Raw genomic sequence first — 20,733 nt, 5'->3', positions numbered from 1 at the left:
TATCACATTTCCAACAGTGGAATCCCTCCGCACGTCCTCGTTGTTCCCGGGAATCTGAGTTCTGATTAGTATTAGCCAACATTATCTACTTATCCTTTAGGTTTATTGGTGTTATTGCGACTGAACTCGTAACAGCCCCTTTTCCTGGAATGGGTTCCCGAGCAACAAGCGAATCTGTTGGTCAGTCGTGCGCACATTTCGAAGGAATAACGCAACGGTACCTGCGGAATAATTGAACGTTTCTCATTTAAACTGGTTGTTTTTCGAGAGAAAGAGCGACGCGTGGACTCTATTTTGAAAATGCATTGTAGTAGTTTCAGAAAAGTACTCTGAAAAGTGCCTCACGTTGGTATTTTTCTCTGCTTGAGAAATCGACGCTTGGATCTGTAGAGGGAGACCATGGCGAGGCACAGTCTCGGTCTCGTGGAGCTGAAGCCCTACTTCACATTCCGAGTATTGTGGATGATGAAAGCTTTTCTCGATCTGACGTTTTCCCAAGAAATTTATGCACCACACTCCATTAGGATCGAAGGGGACGTGACCCTTGGTGGCCTTTTCCCCGTCCATGCCCGGGGGATCCCCGGTATCCCCTGTGGAGACATCAAGAAGGAGAACGGGATCCACCGGCTTGAGGCGATGATGTATGCTCTGGACCAAATCAACAGCGACGAAGAGCTTCTGCCCAACATCACCTTAGGTGCCCGAGTTCTCGATACATGTTCGAGGGACACGTACGCTTTGGAACAGTCCCTGACTTTCGTACAGGCGCTCATCCAAAAAGACACGTCGGACGTGAGGTGTACTAACGGTGAACCGCCGGTGTTTGTCAAACCCGAGAAAGTTGTTGGCGTGATAGGAGCCTCAGCCAGTTCCGTGTCTATCATGGTAGCGAACATTCTACGGCTGTTTCAGGTAAGCCCGCTTCACCTGGGACGCACCAATAGTTGTTCAGTTGTGAGTTCAGAACTCCTTATGTACCGTATCATTCGTACGGTCAGGAGTGAGACAGTCACCCTGTTGGGTGTTGGTGAAATGATTGATAGGTTTCACGTCGATAATGGGAAACGGATGTCTTTCTCTCTTGCTTTAACCTCCCCCGCCCTCTGCCACGCTTCATGCAATGCTGTGTGACTAGCGGACTGTTCCTTAAAAAGTGTGACAAGAAAAATATGCCTTAATATAATATTGTACTTTTCCCCCCCTAGTGTTGGTTTCTAGCGTGTTTCTTCCAGCGAATCAGCCCGCCGATGTTGCGTCTCGCTCTGTGTGGTGTTGAAAGGAAAGCTCTTTGCACGCTCTCCCTTCACTGTACCCGCGCCGCGCGAAAGCGCTCGTTCACAAACCACATTGATCTCACAGCCTCTCGCCCCATTTCTGCTCAGTTCACGATGACGCATTCAAGAAGAACGCATTTAAACATCCACACGACACTGTTAATTAACGAATTAGCTCTAGAGCATTCTTGCGTTCATTCACAAATTGTGTCAATAGGCTACAGGTAGTTTCCGGATAAACTGTTGATTTCCTACACCAGCCACATTTGGCCGTACTTCGATTCTCATGAATGATCAATTTAAACGACATTAAAAACTGATCCAATGCGTGGGGAGGAGGAAATCATGCCTCGGGTTGAGCAAAGAGAAATTGCCGAGCAATTATTCTTTCAGTAATAAAAAACTCGTCTGTTCACAGCTGTTTGCAGTTCATTATGTCTCTAATGTTCCTAAATGACCCGGTTGGCACCCAAATCGTAACCACTGACAGATTCGATAGATTTTGGTTTGCATCATTGTGGGGATACCATTGGACTGTGCCGTGAAGGCGTTTATGGTATTGATTTATTGCCTCCCCCAAACCTACCGGTAAATAATGTTAGACAGACAAACAAACTGACAAGCAGGCAGACAGGCCTACAGAACTCCTTACCCTACACACACTCTCTCTCCGACTTGGTCTCTTTCTATGTATTTGTCTCTCTTTTTGTTGCTGATTATCTCTCTCTCTCTCTCTCCACTAACTACATTCCACAAAGCATTGCCGTTCTTGCAATTCCATAAATCCGGGGTCCCAGAGGGCTTGGAAGCACTTTCAGCGGTTCTCCTCCTCGTCGGCGTGTCTTTGTGTTCCTCTCCAGACTGATACAGCTGGATCTGAGGCCCGCGTCCCTCCAGTGGCCGGGCTAAGTGTGAGAGAATAGCTGTGGTCGGTCAGCGCGTCCCTTGGAGACAGGCTACAACACCATTCATCCATTATGCGGAGAGAAGCTCTGTCTGGACATGCTGATCCCAGGCTCTCACTGCTGCAGTGTGCTGAAGAATAGCTGACTGTTCTGAGCTCTCTGTGACGGGGGACGGATGAAATGCTGGACACACACCAAGAACATAGATAAACAGAGCACCATTTTTGGGGGTTTAAATTGTATTGAAATGAAAATTAAAAGAGGAAAACCACTTGGTTATGGCCCAGATGACATCACATTACATTCAAGCAGTTTTAAAATAATGGCGGAATCAAACTTTCTTTGTGGTCATCTGCTGGCAATACAGTTGTTCATCTGTTATTGTGAACACATTAGTCAGGTCCAGTAAAAACACTTCTCCTTGGATTCTGGCTCTGCCGTCTACTATCTCTGCTCTACTGTTTACTGTTTCAGTCTCTACTGTCTCTGCTCTACTGTTTACTGTTTCAGTCTCTACTGTCTCTGCTCTACTGTTTACTGTTTCAGTCTCTACTGTCTCTGCTCTACTGTTTACTGTTTCAGTCTCTACTGTCTCTGCTCTACTGTTTACGGTTTCAGTCTCTACTCTCTCTGTTGTCTCTGCTATGACTCTGCTGCCCTGAGTCCAATATCTCTACTCTACTGGCTTAGCCACTATCTCTAGTCCCTCTAATATCTCCTCCTTCCCGTCTCTGCTCCCTTCTCTTCTGATATCTGCCATGCTGTATCTAGTCTGAAATCTCCCCCCCCCTACCCCCAACATCTCTGCCGCCTCAACAATCTTTATCTGGCTGTCTATCGTCTGCTGTCTCAGGGGCCCTGTTCTGGCTGACCTCCCCCCCTCCTGTCTGGGACGGCAGGCAAGCCCTGACTCCCTCTCTGGTTCCCCTTTGAGTCACACACACCTACACTGCAGTCGCAGCACAGCTTTGAGGTCATGTGTGTTTATCTTAGACCCCGTTTACACAGAGAAAAAACACATATATTTTCATGCGGTTTGGCCTTTAATTTACACGAAAACAGAGGTTTTATCACGGAAATCGATCATTTCTAAAAACTGTTTGCGTGTGCACTAGAGGTTAGGTTCTCAAACGTCACAGTATGCGACTAAAATGCATCATGTCATGTGAGCGTCCTATGTTTGCAGTTAGTTTGCTTAATGATCATGGATGCTGTTAAGGTAGTGCTCATTTACATTTTACATTTAGTCGATGCTCTTATCTAGAGCGACTTACAGTAAGTACAGGGACATTCTCCCCGAGGCAAGTAGGGTGAAGTGCCTTTCCCAAGGACACAACGTCATTTTGCACAGCCCAGGAATCGAACCAACAACCTTCTGATTATTAGCCCGACTCCCTAACCGCTCAGCCATCTGACCCCCATTTATGCGTTAATGCAAACCCTTTTGGCCTGTGTCGTAGTTGTTGTTGATTTTGAGAATTCTGATTGGTTTGCATGGCTTTATCCTTCTTGTTACACTGCCGCCTACAGGTTTGGCATAGTTATGATGGCGCTTGGGGGCGTATTTATGCAGGTTCATGTAAACAGAAAGATTTTTGAAAATGATCTTGTGTTTACAACGTTATTTTTGAAAACAGAGGGGCAGAAATATTCGTTTCTGTAAATACCCGGCTGTGTGTAAACATCGCCTTAATGCCTTTCCGAGCGACGGGTTATGTTGATTGGGTATGTTTGAGGTAGGATCCTCAGATTCATACGAGAGGGTAGAGAGTGATGCGTGTCACAGTTCAGAAGGAGGGATTTGTGGATCTGTTTCTATAAAGCTGCTTTTCTTTTCCAGTTTCATTGACGTGATGGTTGCATAATTGACTCAGCTGCGAAACTAGTTTTGTTCAGGGCCATTCAAGTGCTGTCCTCACTTTGCACACTGCTCTCTCTCGCTGCCTCTGTCATGAGCAACATCTGACATCCTAATTAATCTCTGCATCAGTCTCCTCCTGTTTCTGTCCCTGTTGCATTCCCTGTGTCTCTGCCTCTGTCTCTCTGTCTGTCTCTGTTTGTGTTTCTGTCCCTGTTAGTATCTCTGTCATGATGTCTGTGTCTGTCCCCTGTTAGTGTTTCTGTTTGTGTTTCTGGTAGTGTTTCTGTTAGTGTTTCTGTTAATGTTTTTGTCCGTATTAATGATTTTTGTGTCCCTGTGTCTGTCCTTGTTACTGTTTCTGTCCCTGTCTTTGCGCTGCTGCACTGAGGAAACACCCTGTAAAGTCAGGAACTGCCAGTAATCATTAGTGTATCCGTTCACTTAGTCTGTTTAGGAGAGCATCAACAATATTCTTTACAGTAATTATTTAAATAACCCTTCCTCCCAGCTCCAATCAATAAGCAGCTCTCAGAAGCCCATCACATACTCTCTCATTTCCTCATTGACATTTATCACGCTAAGTCGAACCCATTAATTTGTCTCAGAATTAATTCAAAACGAGAAGAAATAATGTGTCGGAATGATCTATTAGGCCGAGCGGGCTCGTACGTCTTCATGACGTAAGAGGATTCTCAAGTGGAGTTTATCTCCAGAGGTGTTCGGCTCGCCTCCTCAGATAAGAGCTCTACGAGGTGATTACGACATCCTCTTTTGATTGAGACTGATGATCGATACCGATTTGGAGGATTATTGACTGTAGACTATCTAAACATATTGTTACGCAAGGGCATGTGTGTGACTGGTGTTGGTGCGGTGTGAGTGTAGCTACTGGAGACTGGATGAGGATGTCTCCTGTAGCTCCTCTCTCAGATCCCCCAACATGCTGAGCAGCTAACCTTCATGGGAAACAACACATAACATCTGTCGTCTGTTTCAAAAATCCACTTGCAGATATTTGCGTAGATAACTGCATTTCTGAATTTCCACCAGTGTAAAACAACGTGAATCGAATCAGATCCAGTTGAGACAAGCCAGATCAGTCCAGTGCTGGATGGCAGAGCCGAGGGGGAGGCTGGGGGACTAGATGGAGAAGGCTGGGACAGGGGGAGATGTGAGGGGGGCGGGGGACCTGGGTGAAGATGGGGGCAGAGAAAGGGGTGGGGGGCATGATGTGCCTCGCAGAGGAAGAAGATTGGTGAAGCAGAGAGAGTGATTAGGCAAACACTGACTAGATAAGACACACAGTGAGTGAGTGTGAGTGTGAGTGTGAGTGTGAACACACTTGTGTGCATGTTTTAAAGAGACATAGACACGAGAAAAATATAAAAAAGAGAAAGAAAACGCGTGTGTTTGCGTGCAGGCCGAAAAGCCCTTTTACCCCACAGCAGTGCTGTGCAGATGGATGTAATGCAATGTACGCTGTCTTTCTAACAAGCTGACTACACACGCGAGCGACTGCTCTGCAGTCACTACAGCGAGCTTGTTGGTTTCAGTAGACACTGCAGTCTGGGAGCGCAGGCGAGCAGGAGACACAGCCTACTGTCTTTGTACATGTCAAATCCACCTCTTCCTTTGACTGATGTGTCTCCACTGCCAGTCAGTCTTTCATCTCTGTGCAGCTCAGCGCAGGATCACTACCCCTGTGTTGGTATGGTTCTGTGGAGGAGAGAGTTCTGGGCTCTCTCCCTGCCAGGATCATCTCTGCTCTCATCTTTCTGAATGTAGGAGGTTCAGTTCTGCTTAGGTGAGAGGTATTCCAAGCCAAGCAGATCTCCGTGTGGTCACTTAGTACCTGGACTGAAGACCAGACTAGAATGCAAATGTCTTCTTTGGCTCCAAGTGCATTTCACATGCAGTTTATCATTCAAGTGTTGTGATTGCAAATGCCTGATGTTTATTGTTAAAAGGATCCCCATTAGCTGTCACCAAAGTGGGACAAGCTTATCTTCCTGGAGTCCAGCAAGAGGATTTAATCTCTTTTAAGATGACCAAGCTACATTGAAATAATCCCGAAGGTTATAGAACCCCGTCCTGAATGCTGCTGTGTAAGAAACCTTAATGCAGGGTACACGAAATCGGTGCCCTCGCTGTAAACAGCGTTTGATAGATGAGCTTGTTTTAATTATCTTGCAAGTCTAGTGTTTTTGGCAGCGGGTGAGAGGAGGGGGGGGGAGGGGTTTTCATGATCACCATATTTGAATCAGAACATAATTCATATATCCTTGTCGAAGTAAAGCAACAATGACTTCTGAATGGATTGCTAAAAACCCAATCATTGGGGCAGTGGTTAGGAATCAAGAGGGAAACTACAGCTTGGGAATATTTGATGATCCTAAAAGGGCATACTGGTATGCTGATGGTATACTGGTATATGCTTGAAAGTTTGGGATCACCATCCGATAACTGTCACAAGTTAAGTCTAAACAGACCTTCACTAGTGTATAGGATGTTAAGACTGGTTTGATTCAAGATATCAAGGTTAGCAGCAACAAGTAACTTGAGTCCCAGACTTGTGATTGGTGCGTGGGAAAGGCCCCTGCGTACAGGAAGCAGGTTTGGCATTTTGAGGTCAGTTTATGCCAAATGTCCCCTGCCCGTTGGTTCTCGGATCAGTGCCCTCTCCTTCTTCTCCTCCTCCTCCTCCTCCTCCTCCTCCTCCTCCTTCTCCTCTCCTTCCTCCTCCCTCTTCTCCTATCTTCTGCATTGACATTGTGTGGTTGCTATGGGAATCTCAAAATACATTCCATGAATTCTCTTTTGCAGTATTAGCCAAAACACTTTAAAACATTCATAAATCGTAACCACACACACTTTAACACACACAAACAGGTGTGGATGTGTGTAAACTCTTACAAAAACACACACATTCAGACACACACATACACACACACATGTGAAGTGCAGTCTTATTCATTCTTTTTTTTAAGACTTGCTTGTACCTCAAGGCAGCCTAGCCAAGCGGAAAGACTCCTGTCGACATGCTGGTATCTGCCAGTCAGGCCAGAGGATGCTTCAGGTACTGTTTGGCTTCACATCAAACACAGAAGGGTAATGGGGATGGTCACCTAGCCGTAGCACGATGAAGGCTGTTGGAAGACTGCAGTAGCCTATATGTGACAACTTCCATGGGGGAAACCCAAACAACATGAAGATCTCATAAATAAATAAATAAATAATCTTCAGTTTTAGTTAGTAATAAAACATTTTATCCCTCAGGTTGAGGGTTTCTGATGTGAGACTGTTGAAAATTAGAAACTAGGTGACGATTGTAGAGATGGGAACCAGAGCTTGGATCTGACATTTTCCTAATTTCACAGAAGAGCAGGTCTTATTTCGGTTGTAAAGAGGCCCTTGTGGCGGCCATGACTTGCAAGGATCAAATCTAATGAGTCACTTTACCCAGTGAATTGAACGAAATAGACTACACTGAAATGTTTAGACTGAACAAACGCCTCAATACTAAAAATTGCATGTTCGCAATAGGTTACATTTTACACAAAAATACATTCACGTGTTCATTTCATCCAAAGTGCCGTACAAAAGTGCAAATCATAAGTAGGGCAGACAATCATGGACCAAAAGACCAGGGTTCTAACAGTATTACACTGACTGACTCCAAGAAACAACCGGTTTTACAAGACAGCGCATCAACAACATCAAATCTCAAATATAAAAGGTAAAAGGTAACAAAGGTAATTTCGCAGCTGCCACAGTAATGGACAGTTGAGTGCTGTGTGTGTTGTGCTCCTACAGTAGATAAGCGATTAGTCCATGACAGCGCAGGTCTCTCATGATTTGTTTTGCGTCAATAGAGATGTTTATGACACTGGAACAAGTGTTCCACTTGAGAGAGGCTTGCACTGCACCACACACAGCCTGAATGAGAAGAGAATCTATGTTAGTAGGTGCTTCCATTATGGCTGGGTCATGAGCATGCGTGGTCCTCAGACAGCACTAGACACAGCTGCCCAGGACCAGGTCACAATGACCAGGATTTGTACAGGTAAACAGGTGTGACCACACGACCATGCAGCCTCTTGGATACAAGCTTGACTCTGCACAAGTCCTGCTGTTTCCTTTTAGTTTTAAGATTAAGTACATTTACACTTAGTCATTTAGCAGACACTCTTATCCAGAGCGACTTACAATAAGTACAGGGACATTCCCCCCAAAGCAAGTAGGGTGAAGTGCCTTGCCCAAGGACACAATGTCATTTTTCACGGCTGGGAATCGAACTGGCAACCTTCACATTACTAGCCCGACTCCCTCACCGCTCAGCCATCTGACTCCCATATAAGTAAAGGTAGGACAGTATGCTCACTGTGTACACATTGGGATATGACCAGAATGATTTTAGTAAATAGATTCATCTACTTTGTATGTTAGAGTGCAGTCAGTAGTTAGTAGCAATGACCCTCCTAAGAATAACACAGTGGAGCCCCAGCTTGTGTGCCAGACTCCCTGACTCAGCCAGTCAGGTAGTCAATCTGTGAGTCAGTCAGTCAGACAGACAATCTGTGAGTCAGTCAGTCAGTCAATCTGTGAGTCAGTCAGTCAGGTAGTCAATCTGTGAGTCAGTCAGTCAGACAGACAATCTGTGAGTCTGTCAGTCAGTCAATCTGTGAGTCTGTCAGTCAGTCAATCTGTGAGTCAGTCAACCAGTCAGTCAGTCAGTCAATCTGTGAGTCAGTCAGCCAGTCAGTCAATCAATCAGTTGTTCAGTCAATCTGGCAGTCACATGCCCATCCACCAGTCAGTCAGCTATTCAGTCAGCAAGCCAGTCTATCAGTCTGCCAGACAGCCAGTCTATCAGTCTGCCAGCAAGCCAGTCTATCAGTCTGCCAGACAGCCAGTCTATCAGTCTGCCAGACAGCCAGTCTGTGTGGACTCACCCAGTTGACCCAGCTGCCACCACATATTAGCCTTCACGACCTGCTCTCTTGAAAAGGAAACAAACGCCTTAAGAGCCCAGTACACCAAACAAACACACACGCACAAACACACACACACTTGGGAGCTGCACATGATGTTTGCTCTTGTGAATGGTCCTTGTTGCGAGCACTTGAGCCCTGTCACCTTGGAAGTACCACACTCAGCCTGCCTCATCACAGCCTCTGCCTCACTCACTGCCAATCATCACTAGCTTACACTTTGATTATCTATCCATCCATCCATCTATCCATCTTGTCTGAGCCGCACGCCCAGCTCACCATCACCTGTCACAGTTGCATTACAAGTCAGTCTGGCCAAGCCGAGAGTTTCAACTAAAAAACATTTCAGTTAGACAAACTGACATCATGAAATTGGACCGGTGAAATTGGTCTATGAATGATCCGAACTTACTGACTGCAAACACCTCCAATGATCCTGGTTTCATATTGTTAATATTTCCTTTCTTCACGCTATTTCCTCACACGACACCATTTTCTTTCCTCGCCATACTACACAGTTGTATACCAGACACACACGTTTACTGTTCTTCACTTCAGCACTGGGTGTCCTGACCACTAACACAAATGATGGGTGCCTGTCACTGCCAGTGTGTCCCAGAATGCAAAGCAATCATCAGAGCACTGCAGCTGATGGAGACGGAGTGACGAGGGTCGCTCTGACCTGTGTACCAGCTTGTGATTCACACTCTAGCCCCAGTCATACCAAGGTTAATGGACAAGATGTCAAGCCATCTTAGAGTGCAGACGAAACATGTATGTGGTGTGTGTGTGTGTGTGTACGCCCTGTGTGTCTCTTGCATACGTAAAACCTCAGTCTTCAGTTCTGTGTCACAGCCTTCCATCGAGTGGTTACACTGGTGACAGTGGCAAACTGACAGCTACATTTGGAATCCGTGAACTATGACATCATGCGATGTCCTCACCGTGTTGTGTATTTGCACGGTGGTGGTGATGATGAAGACGGACATTGATCCAATAGCATCGCCACGTATGTGTGCGCCCCAGTTCTGATTTCGGGTGCAGTTAAGGAGGTTTAAAGACACATCTTAACCTCTATCAGCAAGCCGAGAAGACCAAAGGTTTCATTTGCACCCAGTGCTGTTTTACTCATCTTCAGCTAAACATGATAGCTATTTCACATCACTCTTCCTACCTAACTAGACCTAATTAAGTCGTGTTTGACTTGAATTTCTCCTTTCCTCCTCCATGTTTGTAGTTTTCACTCCACCAGTGATTTGGCCTATCCCTTGCTCATTCCCAAGTTTGCATCTGCCCTCATTTAGTCCTTCCGTTGGGCAAAAACAAGGCAGAATTAATGGATTTCCTGTGAGCGAGGAGAGAGGATATGTTGTGATCTATGTATTAAATATGAAACTAGGTCACTGAGGCAGAGCAGAGGACCCTTTGAAACATGACGAGGGTCCCTGTGCTTGACTAGCAGGCGTCATTACACTTTCATCCCCCTCAGTAAAACACACACCATTGCTGTCACTGACAGGAATCGAATCCTGGACTCTGGATTAGACCAAAAGGAGCAATGATTCCTGGTGGATGGAGGGGGGAAGATTCAGCCATGGTTCCTTCATCTTTCGGCAAGCGTCGGAGAACAGAAACATCTGTGTGCTGTTGATTTTGTCTGCCTGAAGTGCAAGTACAGTACGTCACTGAATATTTGTTTTATGTTCAGTTGTCATGAATACATGACAGGTGAGTGTTGGACAAGGGAGACCGCACCATGCCAATAACCAAGTACAGCACAGGGATGCACAGCCTCCAATGCGGACAGGACTAAAAGCAGTTACACACCTCTGATAGGTGTTGGGCCCACAGGGATCCCGGCAGGGGTTTGACTAGTTCTGAGGGCCGTTCCAGAAGGCCAACACCCCAGCAATAGAAGCTCTTACCCAGGAATATACAAGCAACGCGGACAAAACAAGCTAGTGCTAGGGATGTGGTAGTGTTGTAATATTGTTCAATTATCAAGTCCCAGACTCGCACTCAAGCCAACAGAGAAATGTCCACAGGCAGTGTAAATATCATACAATAACACCAGGCAATAAAGGGAGACGACTCGGATCTAATGCACATGATCACCCAGCTTATTCTCTGTCTGCCGAATCATCCCTGTATATTTAGGCTTGTCTTGAGAGACCAAGAGAGAGAGAGAGAGAGAGAGAGAGAGTGAGAGAGTCTGCATAATCACCCGCTCTGAGAAATCAGACCAAACCTTTTTATAGAGCCATCCATTCCTCTTGTCACTGGCCACACAGCTCCGTGCCTTCTCCTTTATTTATTTATTTCTTCGAGTATTAAAGTGATTTATCTGGTGCGTAACATTTCCACAGCTGTGAATTAATTCTAGATCAGTCTGTCCACAGGCCTCCACAGGCCTCTTTCCAGCTACTGGTTCTCCAACTATTGTTCTCTCCAGAGGGAACTTCAGCAGGCCACAGGGCCAGTCCTCTTATAGAGTGCGTGATATAGAATCCAGTTTGTTCTCAAAGCTGTTGGCGTCACAGAAACATTCTATTGTTGAAATTCAGTTTGAGAAGTGTGTGTGTGTGTGTGTGTGTGTGTGTGTGTGTTTGTGTGTGTGTGTGTGAGAGAGTGTGTGTTTGTGTGTGTGTGTGTGTGAGTGTGCAAATGTATGTGTGATAACTTCTTGACACAACTCCTTTACAACATTGGTCAAAAATATATAAATAAAAACATGACTACTGTATTAAAATATAGATAAGATGTTCTACTTAGTCAAATCGTATCATCTCAGTTTCACCGTCCTGGGAATCCTCTCTATTAAACGTAGTCAGAGGCAGGATAAAGAGGCTCCGCCAGAACACAGCCAGAGCTGCTTTGAGACTTCATGCTCTATCAAAGGATTTATCTACAGAGATACCGATGTAACTTACAACTGGATTCCATTATATTGTGAAATACTGCTAACAAATACTGTCGAATGCTTAAAGTGCACATGATTTAGGTTTCTTACGATTGCAAATGTGATTTTCTAGAAGGTAAATCAAATACATGTTTTATACTTTCCAGTATGCACCCAGTATCCAGTAAGTACTTAATATGGTTTGTGTCTATACTGGGGAACTTGTAAGGCAGCAATTTAACAAAAGCCCCATCAAAACAGATCCGCTCTGTAGCTCACTTACGGGTCAGATATTAAACCAACCAACCGTGACTTAATCTCCTTCTCATGGCCTTGGGCAGAGACTTTCAACTTGTCACACATTGTCTCACATTAGTGTTGTTGGCTAAAAAGGATCCACCCACACAGTTTTAATATCACAATTGACATCATCAAACCTTCTTGGACTTTCCCACCAGAAACGCACAGCGCCACAGTCTAATTGTATCTTCCATAGAGCACCACATTGGACAATAACTTCAGACAATGTTGTCGTATTACAGTCTTATCTATTTTCACATTAAAAAAAAAAAAATCAAATTTTTAATTTAGGACAATTAGCATAGCTTGCTTTGTGTAGCGTAGGTGATTATACCAAACACTTAATTCCTTCAGAATATCCGCTGGCTAATGGACGAGAAACATTCATCCACTCCCACTGAGGGAGTCACAGCTCTGCTGGCAACAGAAATCTCCAAGACATCCACTTAGGCAGTTGTTTGTGCTTGATTATCACAGTATTATTTATTTATCTTCTAATAAGGCGAAGATTTTGCTCGAAGGGGTAACAATATGTCGGAAGCACGTTTCGAATGTCTTTCTTGCTTCGTAAACGAGCCAAATGTTATTTCGCATCATAACAAATGTGCTGAACCACAACGGTGTTCTACGTACGTGACATTTCCAGGAAATGATTCCCTGGGACTGTGGGTTTTCCTGAGTCAGACACTCATCAACGTCGGGGTGATTTGTGTGTCCATCAACCTGTTCTGACACAGATCCTGTTAATTCAGTCAGAGGCAGATTGGCTCTCACGTCAAACACGGGGCTGGATGAATGAGGGCATGCAGCGTTTTAGGAAGGACTGTGTCAGAACAACAACACAGGGCATGTACTTATCCAATCTAGCCTTTTTAAAATTCAAAAAGTTTGCACATCACCTGACTATAAGACTTTGGCGTGAACAGGTAAAACCTTGTACTTCCCTTCCCCTCTGGTCTCTCCAACATACAAACACACTCCTCACCTCTCTTCTTCTATGCTCCTCTCATCTCTCCTCTCCACCTCTCCTCTCCCCACCTCTCCTCTCATCTCTCCTCCCCACCTCTCCTCTCCCCACCTCTCCTCTCCTCTCCTCACCTCTCATCTCTCCTCCCCACCTCTCCTCTCCCCACCTCTCCTCTCTCCTCCTGTCCTCATCTCTCCTCCTGTCCTCATCTCTCCTCCTGTCCTCTCCCCACCTCACCTCTCATCTCTCCTCCTGTCCTCTCCTCTCCCCACCTCTCCTCACCTCTAATCTATCCTCCTGTCCTCTCCTCTCCCCACCTCTCCTCTCATTTCTCCTCCTGTCCTCTCCTCTCCCCACCTCTCCTCTTATCTCTCCTCCTGTCCTCTCCTCTCCCCACCTCTCCTCTCATCCTCGTCTGTACTGAATGAGGGGGCTGGGGTGGGGGCAGGGCCACTAATTTACGAACTGTGTCTGCAGAGATTTTTGGCCTGATAATTGAGTAATGTCTTGTCAACTGAGGAGCTGCTCATTAGTGTTGGAGGTGTTCTGTGTGTCAGGTACAGGCCTGCCAGAGACGCTGGCAGACATGCCAGCTTCCCTCGCTGCTAATTGGACTGTCACACCTCGTATGGGTCTGGAGGCGGTCATGTCAATGCTCAGATTTGATTCTATTGGACGGAGCCCCGCTCCATCAACAGGAGTTTCAAAGTGTGGGCCGAAAGGTCCCTGAGGTCATGAAAGGAGAAGACAAACATCACAACACATCCCACACTCTTTCCTCTGCTGTTTCTGAGTCTTGACAGAGACCAAAGACAAAACAACTTTGTTTGAATGGATAAATAGCTAGCAAGTTTTCCAGTCTAACTTCCGAATGCAGGCCAGGATGGTGCCTTTCACATGGAGGGTTTCAAAAGGCTGCAGCACAGTCACTGGGACATCAAGGGATCTCACCAGGGGTCAAGTTCTCCAGATAGCTTGTAAATGGAGAGGGATGTTCTAGAGGTGAAATGTAAAAGGTTGATGTACTGTACACTATGCCTTGTTTGTGCAACATAAAGGAATGAGCAAAGACTGCTAGTTGTGTTGACCCCTTTCCCCGTTTATCCTGCCTGCTGTCCTGGAACCCCTGTTAAGGCTATGAGAGCATTTCAAGGAGAGAATTCCCAAGATGGCAAGCAAAGATTATGTGGTTGAACCCAGCAGAACATCTTATCTAAAATGTTAAAACAGTGGTCATGTTTTATCTATTTTAGTTTCAGTTGTGGGGGAGACAGTAACACGTTTGCACTCGTACACGAAAACATACTCACTCGGACATGTGCACACACACACACACACACACACACACACACACACTCCTCAGCTTCAAGTCAGCCGAACAGCGAATCTAAACAACAGCACAACAACATTCACAGATTCTATGATGCAAATGGGTTTGATTAATATGCGTGAGTCATGTGAGTCATGTCAAAAAGCTTCTGCACATTATCATCAGGAAATGGAATGCAGCATTATGTTCCGTAAGGTTATAAGCTAATACATATCCTGTTCAGCTGCACCTCGGGTTGTGGGTTATAAATTACAGTAATATGATCTAATGTCTTTTCTCGTGGGGATTTTCATGGGATTATTTCATGGCAGATTAGTAACGCTCAGCATGCTCCACCTTAGCTACGGGGACATGGTACATTTGCCCCTCAAGCCTGTAAACCACCTCTGTCAAGCACCATCCATCCAGCTAAGAAGTTTCACAGTTTGGACCAGGAGTATCTAGTTAAAAAACACCCCCTTAAAAAGTTACCCCTTTGCCACATGAACACACACATGGGAATAAATAATGAAGTTATACCAAAAAGCACAGGTGTAGCAGAGGTGGTTTGGAAACAGATGGATAATCTCGCCTGTGTACCAGAGCAACTGCCTTGGCTTCATTTTAAAGGTACAGTAGGTAATGTTGAAATGAAACAGCGCCCCCTATCTCTGTCTGAACTTCCACTCTTGCCCCCAGCTCAAATTTGATTTGCTGCAATTCCATAACATTAGCCAAGGAGGAAAGCTCGCTATGCTGAAGATAATTGGCTGGAACAGGATTGCTGGAACATGATTAGCTGGAAAGTAGCGGGCCTTTCCAAAAATGAGAACATTGACATTCCATTGACATTGAGCTGTCTGTGTTGCTAAACAACTGTCAGAGGGACTAATTAGTGTACACAACATGTATAGGGGTCAAAACCTTTCTTTTTGTAACTGACAAAATATTACCTTTTGAAACGGATCTGAGGGGTCCTCAGTTTACACCCACCGCAGTGGTCCATTGTGTGGTTTATCTTTACACGGAATACAAAAGACCATAAATAAGAGGTAACATTTCATTGTCTGGAACTGAATGTTAAAGGTGTGTCTGACATTTAAAGTTCTAGTTCAGCCTATGCGCTGGTTTGTGTGTACGTTGGTGTGTGTGTTAGTCTGCGTGCATGCATGCAGGTTCATCTGTATTTGTGTGTGTGTGCGTGCACGGCGTATGGTTTGTCCCCAAAGCCCTAGAGAAGCCACTAGCCCTCACAGCTGTTCCTGTGTGGAATAACGAGGTCTCAGACACCAAGGATGACATTTGTGTTCAGCTATAATGAGCTCATTACCCAGCAGAGGCTGGGACCTCGTGCACCTATGTCTTGGACACACAGCCACCTCAGTCCTCCACCGGCGGCAAGGAAACAGGCTGCCGGTGACGGGCGCTAATGACATTGTAGCTAACATGCTGCCTACTGTGGGTCTACTTTTATTGACTGCTGGTAGTTCTGTAGCTCTTTCTTGTGGCTAACCTTAGCTCTGTACCTCATGCTTGAGGCTAATGTTAGCGCTGTAGCTGTTGTTGTTAGTGGTAGTGATGGGTCGTTCGCGAACGATCCGGCTCTAAGAGCCGGCTCTTTTAGGTGAACGTCGGGAGCTGGCTCGCATATCTGAAGAGCCGACTCTATTTTTAATAGATTAATACAGCCTATAAAATCTAAATGATTATGAAATAATGAATTTTAATTGTATTTAAAATAATTGACTAATTAAAAAAAAAAAAAAAATACTTGTAGGCTCAAAGGCGCACACGATCATCCTCACATTCTGTTCCTGTCAATCCTGCATGAGGGAGGGCCGAGCCAACTCACACACAGTCAGAGAGTAGTCAAAACTCGGAGGAGAGCCATGACAAATCAATGCATTTTTAAAGATATGTGGTTACGGTCGAGTATGATTTCATGTCATAATTTAATTCAAATTGTTTTCACACCTATCATAGTCAAATTCATAGTTAAAACATGTATTTTTTAAAGAGCCGTTCGGGAGCCAAAAGAGCCGGCTCTTTTTAGTGAGCTGAGCCATACGAGCAGGCTCACGAAAAAGAGCCGGAATGCCCATCACTAGTTAGTGGCTAATGCTAACTGTTGTTAGTGGATCTTCTTGTCTGTGTGGCTACAGTTTATTTTCACGGTAACTAACTGGTTTACACTATGCTCAGTGTTTCCCCTACCATTATATTAGGGGGCACCCCGCCCCCCCAACGGCCCCCCCGCCCCCCCTGGAAGGTTAAGTTAATAATAATGAAAATAAAAATAAATCTTTTTTTTATTTTTTTTATTTTTATTTATAGAATTTTTATTTATTTAGCGCCCGATCGCAAAATAAGTCATTTAAGGTAACCTTTCCTATAAAACAGGTCTATAGCTTGCTCTTTTATTAAACAAACTAAATGGCCTTATGTTATTTATCTTATTTACACGACGGCGTGTCAGTTCCATTTACAAGTTAATTTGCACGAACTGGCAACCTTCAGATTACTAGCCCGATTCCCTAACCGCTCAGCCACCTGACTTCCATTTCTGTCTCTACATGGTCGCTAACTACTATTGTAATATGCTTACATACACTATTGCGTATTCCACAGATTGTGAGTACGTTTTCAATGCTAGGTATGACAGCGTTTCACTCCGAACATTTTCTAAATGGTCTGTTAAAAGTTGAGTAAAGCTTATGACCAATCAGAACACAGTTGTTTCACAACTCCTACACAGTAGCCAATCAGTATGCAGCACAAACATTTGGAGAATGCTCACACTGCAGACATCCATAAAAATGTGCTGTGAACCGGGAGGGCTTCAAAAGTAGCACTTAGCAGATCACACTCCCTGTGATAACATGATAACAGCGACTTTCCCCCTTTCTGCACTTTGTATTTGTAAACCGGATGTTACACTATCTGGCATGAAACTGCTCTCACAAGTAGGTGATATTGCACTTAAGATATGTCGCCGTTTCTGCTGAACTGTACATGGCACTGCACTTTAACCTATGAGGGTCCGTTTAGGAAATAATTCAGACTGTCCTTACACAAACACATATGACACACATACACATTCACATATGAAACGTTCACACACATCCATACTACTGAAAACTCATATCCACATACCGGTATGTGAAATGCTCGCATAGACACATATAAAATACATTCACATATGAAATGTGAAGCGCCTGCTAAATGTATCAAATGTTTAAAAAAAAAATCCAAATACTGCTAGTTGTGCCTCTACTGTTATATACAATATGTATGTAGTGCTCTACTGGCAAATAGTTATATTGTTTGTGTGTCGTTAACCTAGACAGAGACTGTGTGATTTGTCCTTTAAGACAAAGACTGCACCTAGTATGCTGAGGTTGGTCTGGGAAGGGGCATTGTTCTCCAATAACAACAGAACAACAACAAAAGACAACAACAAAAGACAACAATAGGATTGAAACTTCTCTGAGGTCCCAATGGAGCCCCTGAAATCGTCTTCTTGTTCTTTTACCCATGTAGACAAGACAATAACAAGAATAGAAAGATTACAAAATCATACGCTGTGTTTTTCCATGCTCTATTCTGAGCGTTGTCCTATTTGCCCTTGCTGTTGTGTCTCACTGGCACACATGCCAATCCTTTTCAAGGCGTATAATCCTCAGTTCTGTAGGAGGGAGTCCATTCATCCTCAGCCTGAGAGCTGGGCTATATTAGTATGGGTTATGTTCATATTTACCATGCTCTGCCACCCTGGACACAGAGAAGGGGGATCCTGTTAGGAGCCGGTGTGATGGTGTGGTTAGTGAGGTGTTCTGGTAGTCGAGTAGTTTGCCAGACTAGTCTGTAGGACAACTAGCCAACTGGACGACCAACTGGTCACTGCTAACAACCGCTCCCAGCCCTCTAAACTCACGGCACACAGACAGGTATACAGACAGACAGACCAGCATATAAGACAGACAGACAGACAGACAAGACAGACATGCAGCCAGACAGGAAGCCAGCCACACAGCCAGCCAGATAGACATCCAGGCAAGCAGCCAGACAGACGGTAAAAAGGAGTAGTGGAGGTCTCTTGTTTATGAATTCTCTCCAGGTCCCTCTGCACCGTGGTGAAACGGCATCTTTATAACATATTTCCATTCAGACGAGGGCTCTCCCAGTCAATGCATCATGACTTCAATTTCCAACCTGATGCTAAATGTAATGGTTGTTTCGCATTTTGCATGTGTTACTGTGGTTGGGGTGCATGCACACACACGTGCACACACGAAAACACGTGCAGTCAAACACATGCGCACTTGTAGTCAAAAACACACACACACACACGTACACACACACGGCTTCTACTGTCTGGGAGTATCAACAGAAGAAGGATCAAACACATTTTATGACTCTGCCCTTCAGCTGTGAGCATTTAAATCACTTCTGTGAGTGTGTGTGCGTGTACATGTGAGTGTGTGTGTTTCTCTTTTCCATAGAATACAATTTGTTTTGGGGTCTGAAAAGATCCATATTTCCCTTGTGTAGGAACATTTCATTGTGACTCTTGCCACGTCCAACTTTGTAACACACACTCACAGACACGCAGACGCACACACACACAGACACACAGACGCACACACAGAGACACACACACACACACAGACACATACACACAGACACACACAGACACAGACGCACACACAGACACACACACTCACTCACTAGGGAACATCCCACAAAAGAGCAGCAGTGTACCTGCTGTGTGTGACCCAGGATGTGGGCATGTGCATCTGCAAGACGGCCGTGATTAGCAGAGTCCAGTCCAGATGGTGGCAGCACCCCCAGGTCAGGTGGACTCCTCTCCTCCTCCCTACAGACCTCCCTCCATCCTAAACACCACGGGACTGGAACCCTAGTCTGAAGTGGCAAAGGATGTACATAAACAGATACTATCCAAAGATGTGCATATCTCCTTTAAAGCAGAACTTTCTAGGGTATGAAGTAGAATGTTTTATTAGACTTGTCCATCAAAGGACTTTTATTTATAATTAAAAACTGGCCCAACTAGGCTGTTTCGTCTTGAAAGAATCCTAAAATAAACTAACACATGCAACATTCTCGTCTCGTTGGCTAAAAAAACACTTGATTTGTGTTTACTTTCTCTTCCTTTGAGTAAATAGATCACTTGGGAGAGCAAAGCTCCCCCTGGCCGGCGTCCCTGAAAGGGGGTGTCCTCATTTAGCTGGGAGAAAACAGCACATTAAGGCTACTTTGAAATACATTCCCCAAAATGAAGCTGCCAAGGATCCTCCACAACAGTGCTGCCAAGACCGGACAAGCCAAGGAAGGGCTGAGCTGAGAATTGGAGAAAAAAAACGTTCACAGACAAACACAAATACACACATGGATGCACACACAAATGCACACACTAACACACAAATACACGCACGACTACACACACTCGAACACACACAAACACGCTCACAACACACGGCCAACTTTGCCTTTTCTTATCACTGTAATAAGCTTAGCACACAAAAGGCTTGGGATTCCTTCTATTAATAATGGATTGAATTGGCGCTGCAGGAGAATGAAGACACAGTTTTCTTCCCTGAATGATGGGTTTCACCCACACTCTGTTTCTTCATGATCCTGAGAAACAGGAGAATGCGACCATCAACCCCTGAACTTCATGCCTGTTGATCCTCAGAAGTCTTTGGAAGAAAAGAAGGAAGAAAAAAAAAAGTTCCATATCATTTTATAATAAAAAAAAGTCTGTTAAGGTTCTCTATTGAAGATCAGAAATGACTATTTAGGGTTCCCAACAGAAGGTTGTGAAGGCTGTTCTCTCAGAACGTTATTTTAGTGATGCTAAGAGTGGATGTGTTTATAGTGGATGTGTTTATAGTGGATGTGTTAATAGTGGATGTGTTCTACAGAAGAGAAAAGGGATTTATAGTGGATGTGTAGACACTGTTGAGATGTTTTTGTTGTCTTAGGAGCTGTGCTGGACGCCACCTGGGTGTCGTGACCTGTAGACCGCATCAGAGACAGGACAAAGTGTAGCAGAAGCGGTTCGGTCACTGAGCTCGCATGACAACAAACAACGCACTTCCAGAAATCGGAAGACATGCCTGTGCTCACACGTGAAGTGGTTAGGCATGGCCCTATCTCAGTTGGAGCGCTCTCTTGTCTCTCGTGCAGTAGAGAGCGTGGTTTAT

The 20,733-nt window shown here is 44.9% G+C and overlaps 1 protein-coding gene across 1 annotated transcript in view; it reads left to right on the top strand.

Moving 5' to 3' along the window:
- Positions 1-399: 399 nt before the first annotated feature.
- Positions 400-20,733, top strand: part of grm7 (glutamate metabotropic receptor 7) — a 95,325-nt gene continuing 74,991 nt past the window's right edge. The window contains 1 exon segment of the mRNA XM_067253925.1: positions 400-912. Within this exon segment, the coding sequence (XP_067110026.1) occupies positions 400-912 (513 nt within the window).

This window comes from Osmerus mordax, chromosome 1 (genome assembly GCF_038355195.1).
Source record: "Osmerus mordax isolate fOsmMor3 chromosome 1, fOsmMor3.pri, whole genome shotgun sequence".
Classification (NCBI taxonomy): Eukaryota; Metazoa; Chordata; class Actinopteri; order Osmeriformes; family Osmeridae; genus Osmerus; species Osmerus mordax.
Note: the sequence above shows the minus strand (reverse complement) of the source record. Positions and strands in the feature narration are given on the sequence as shown.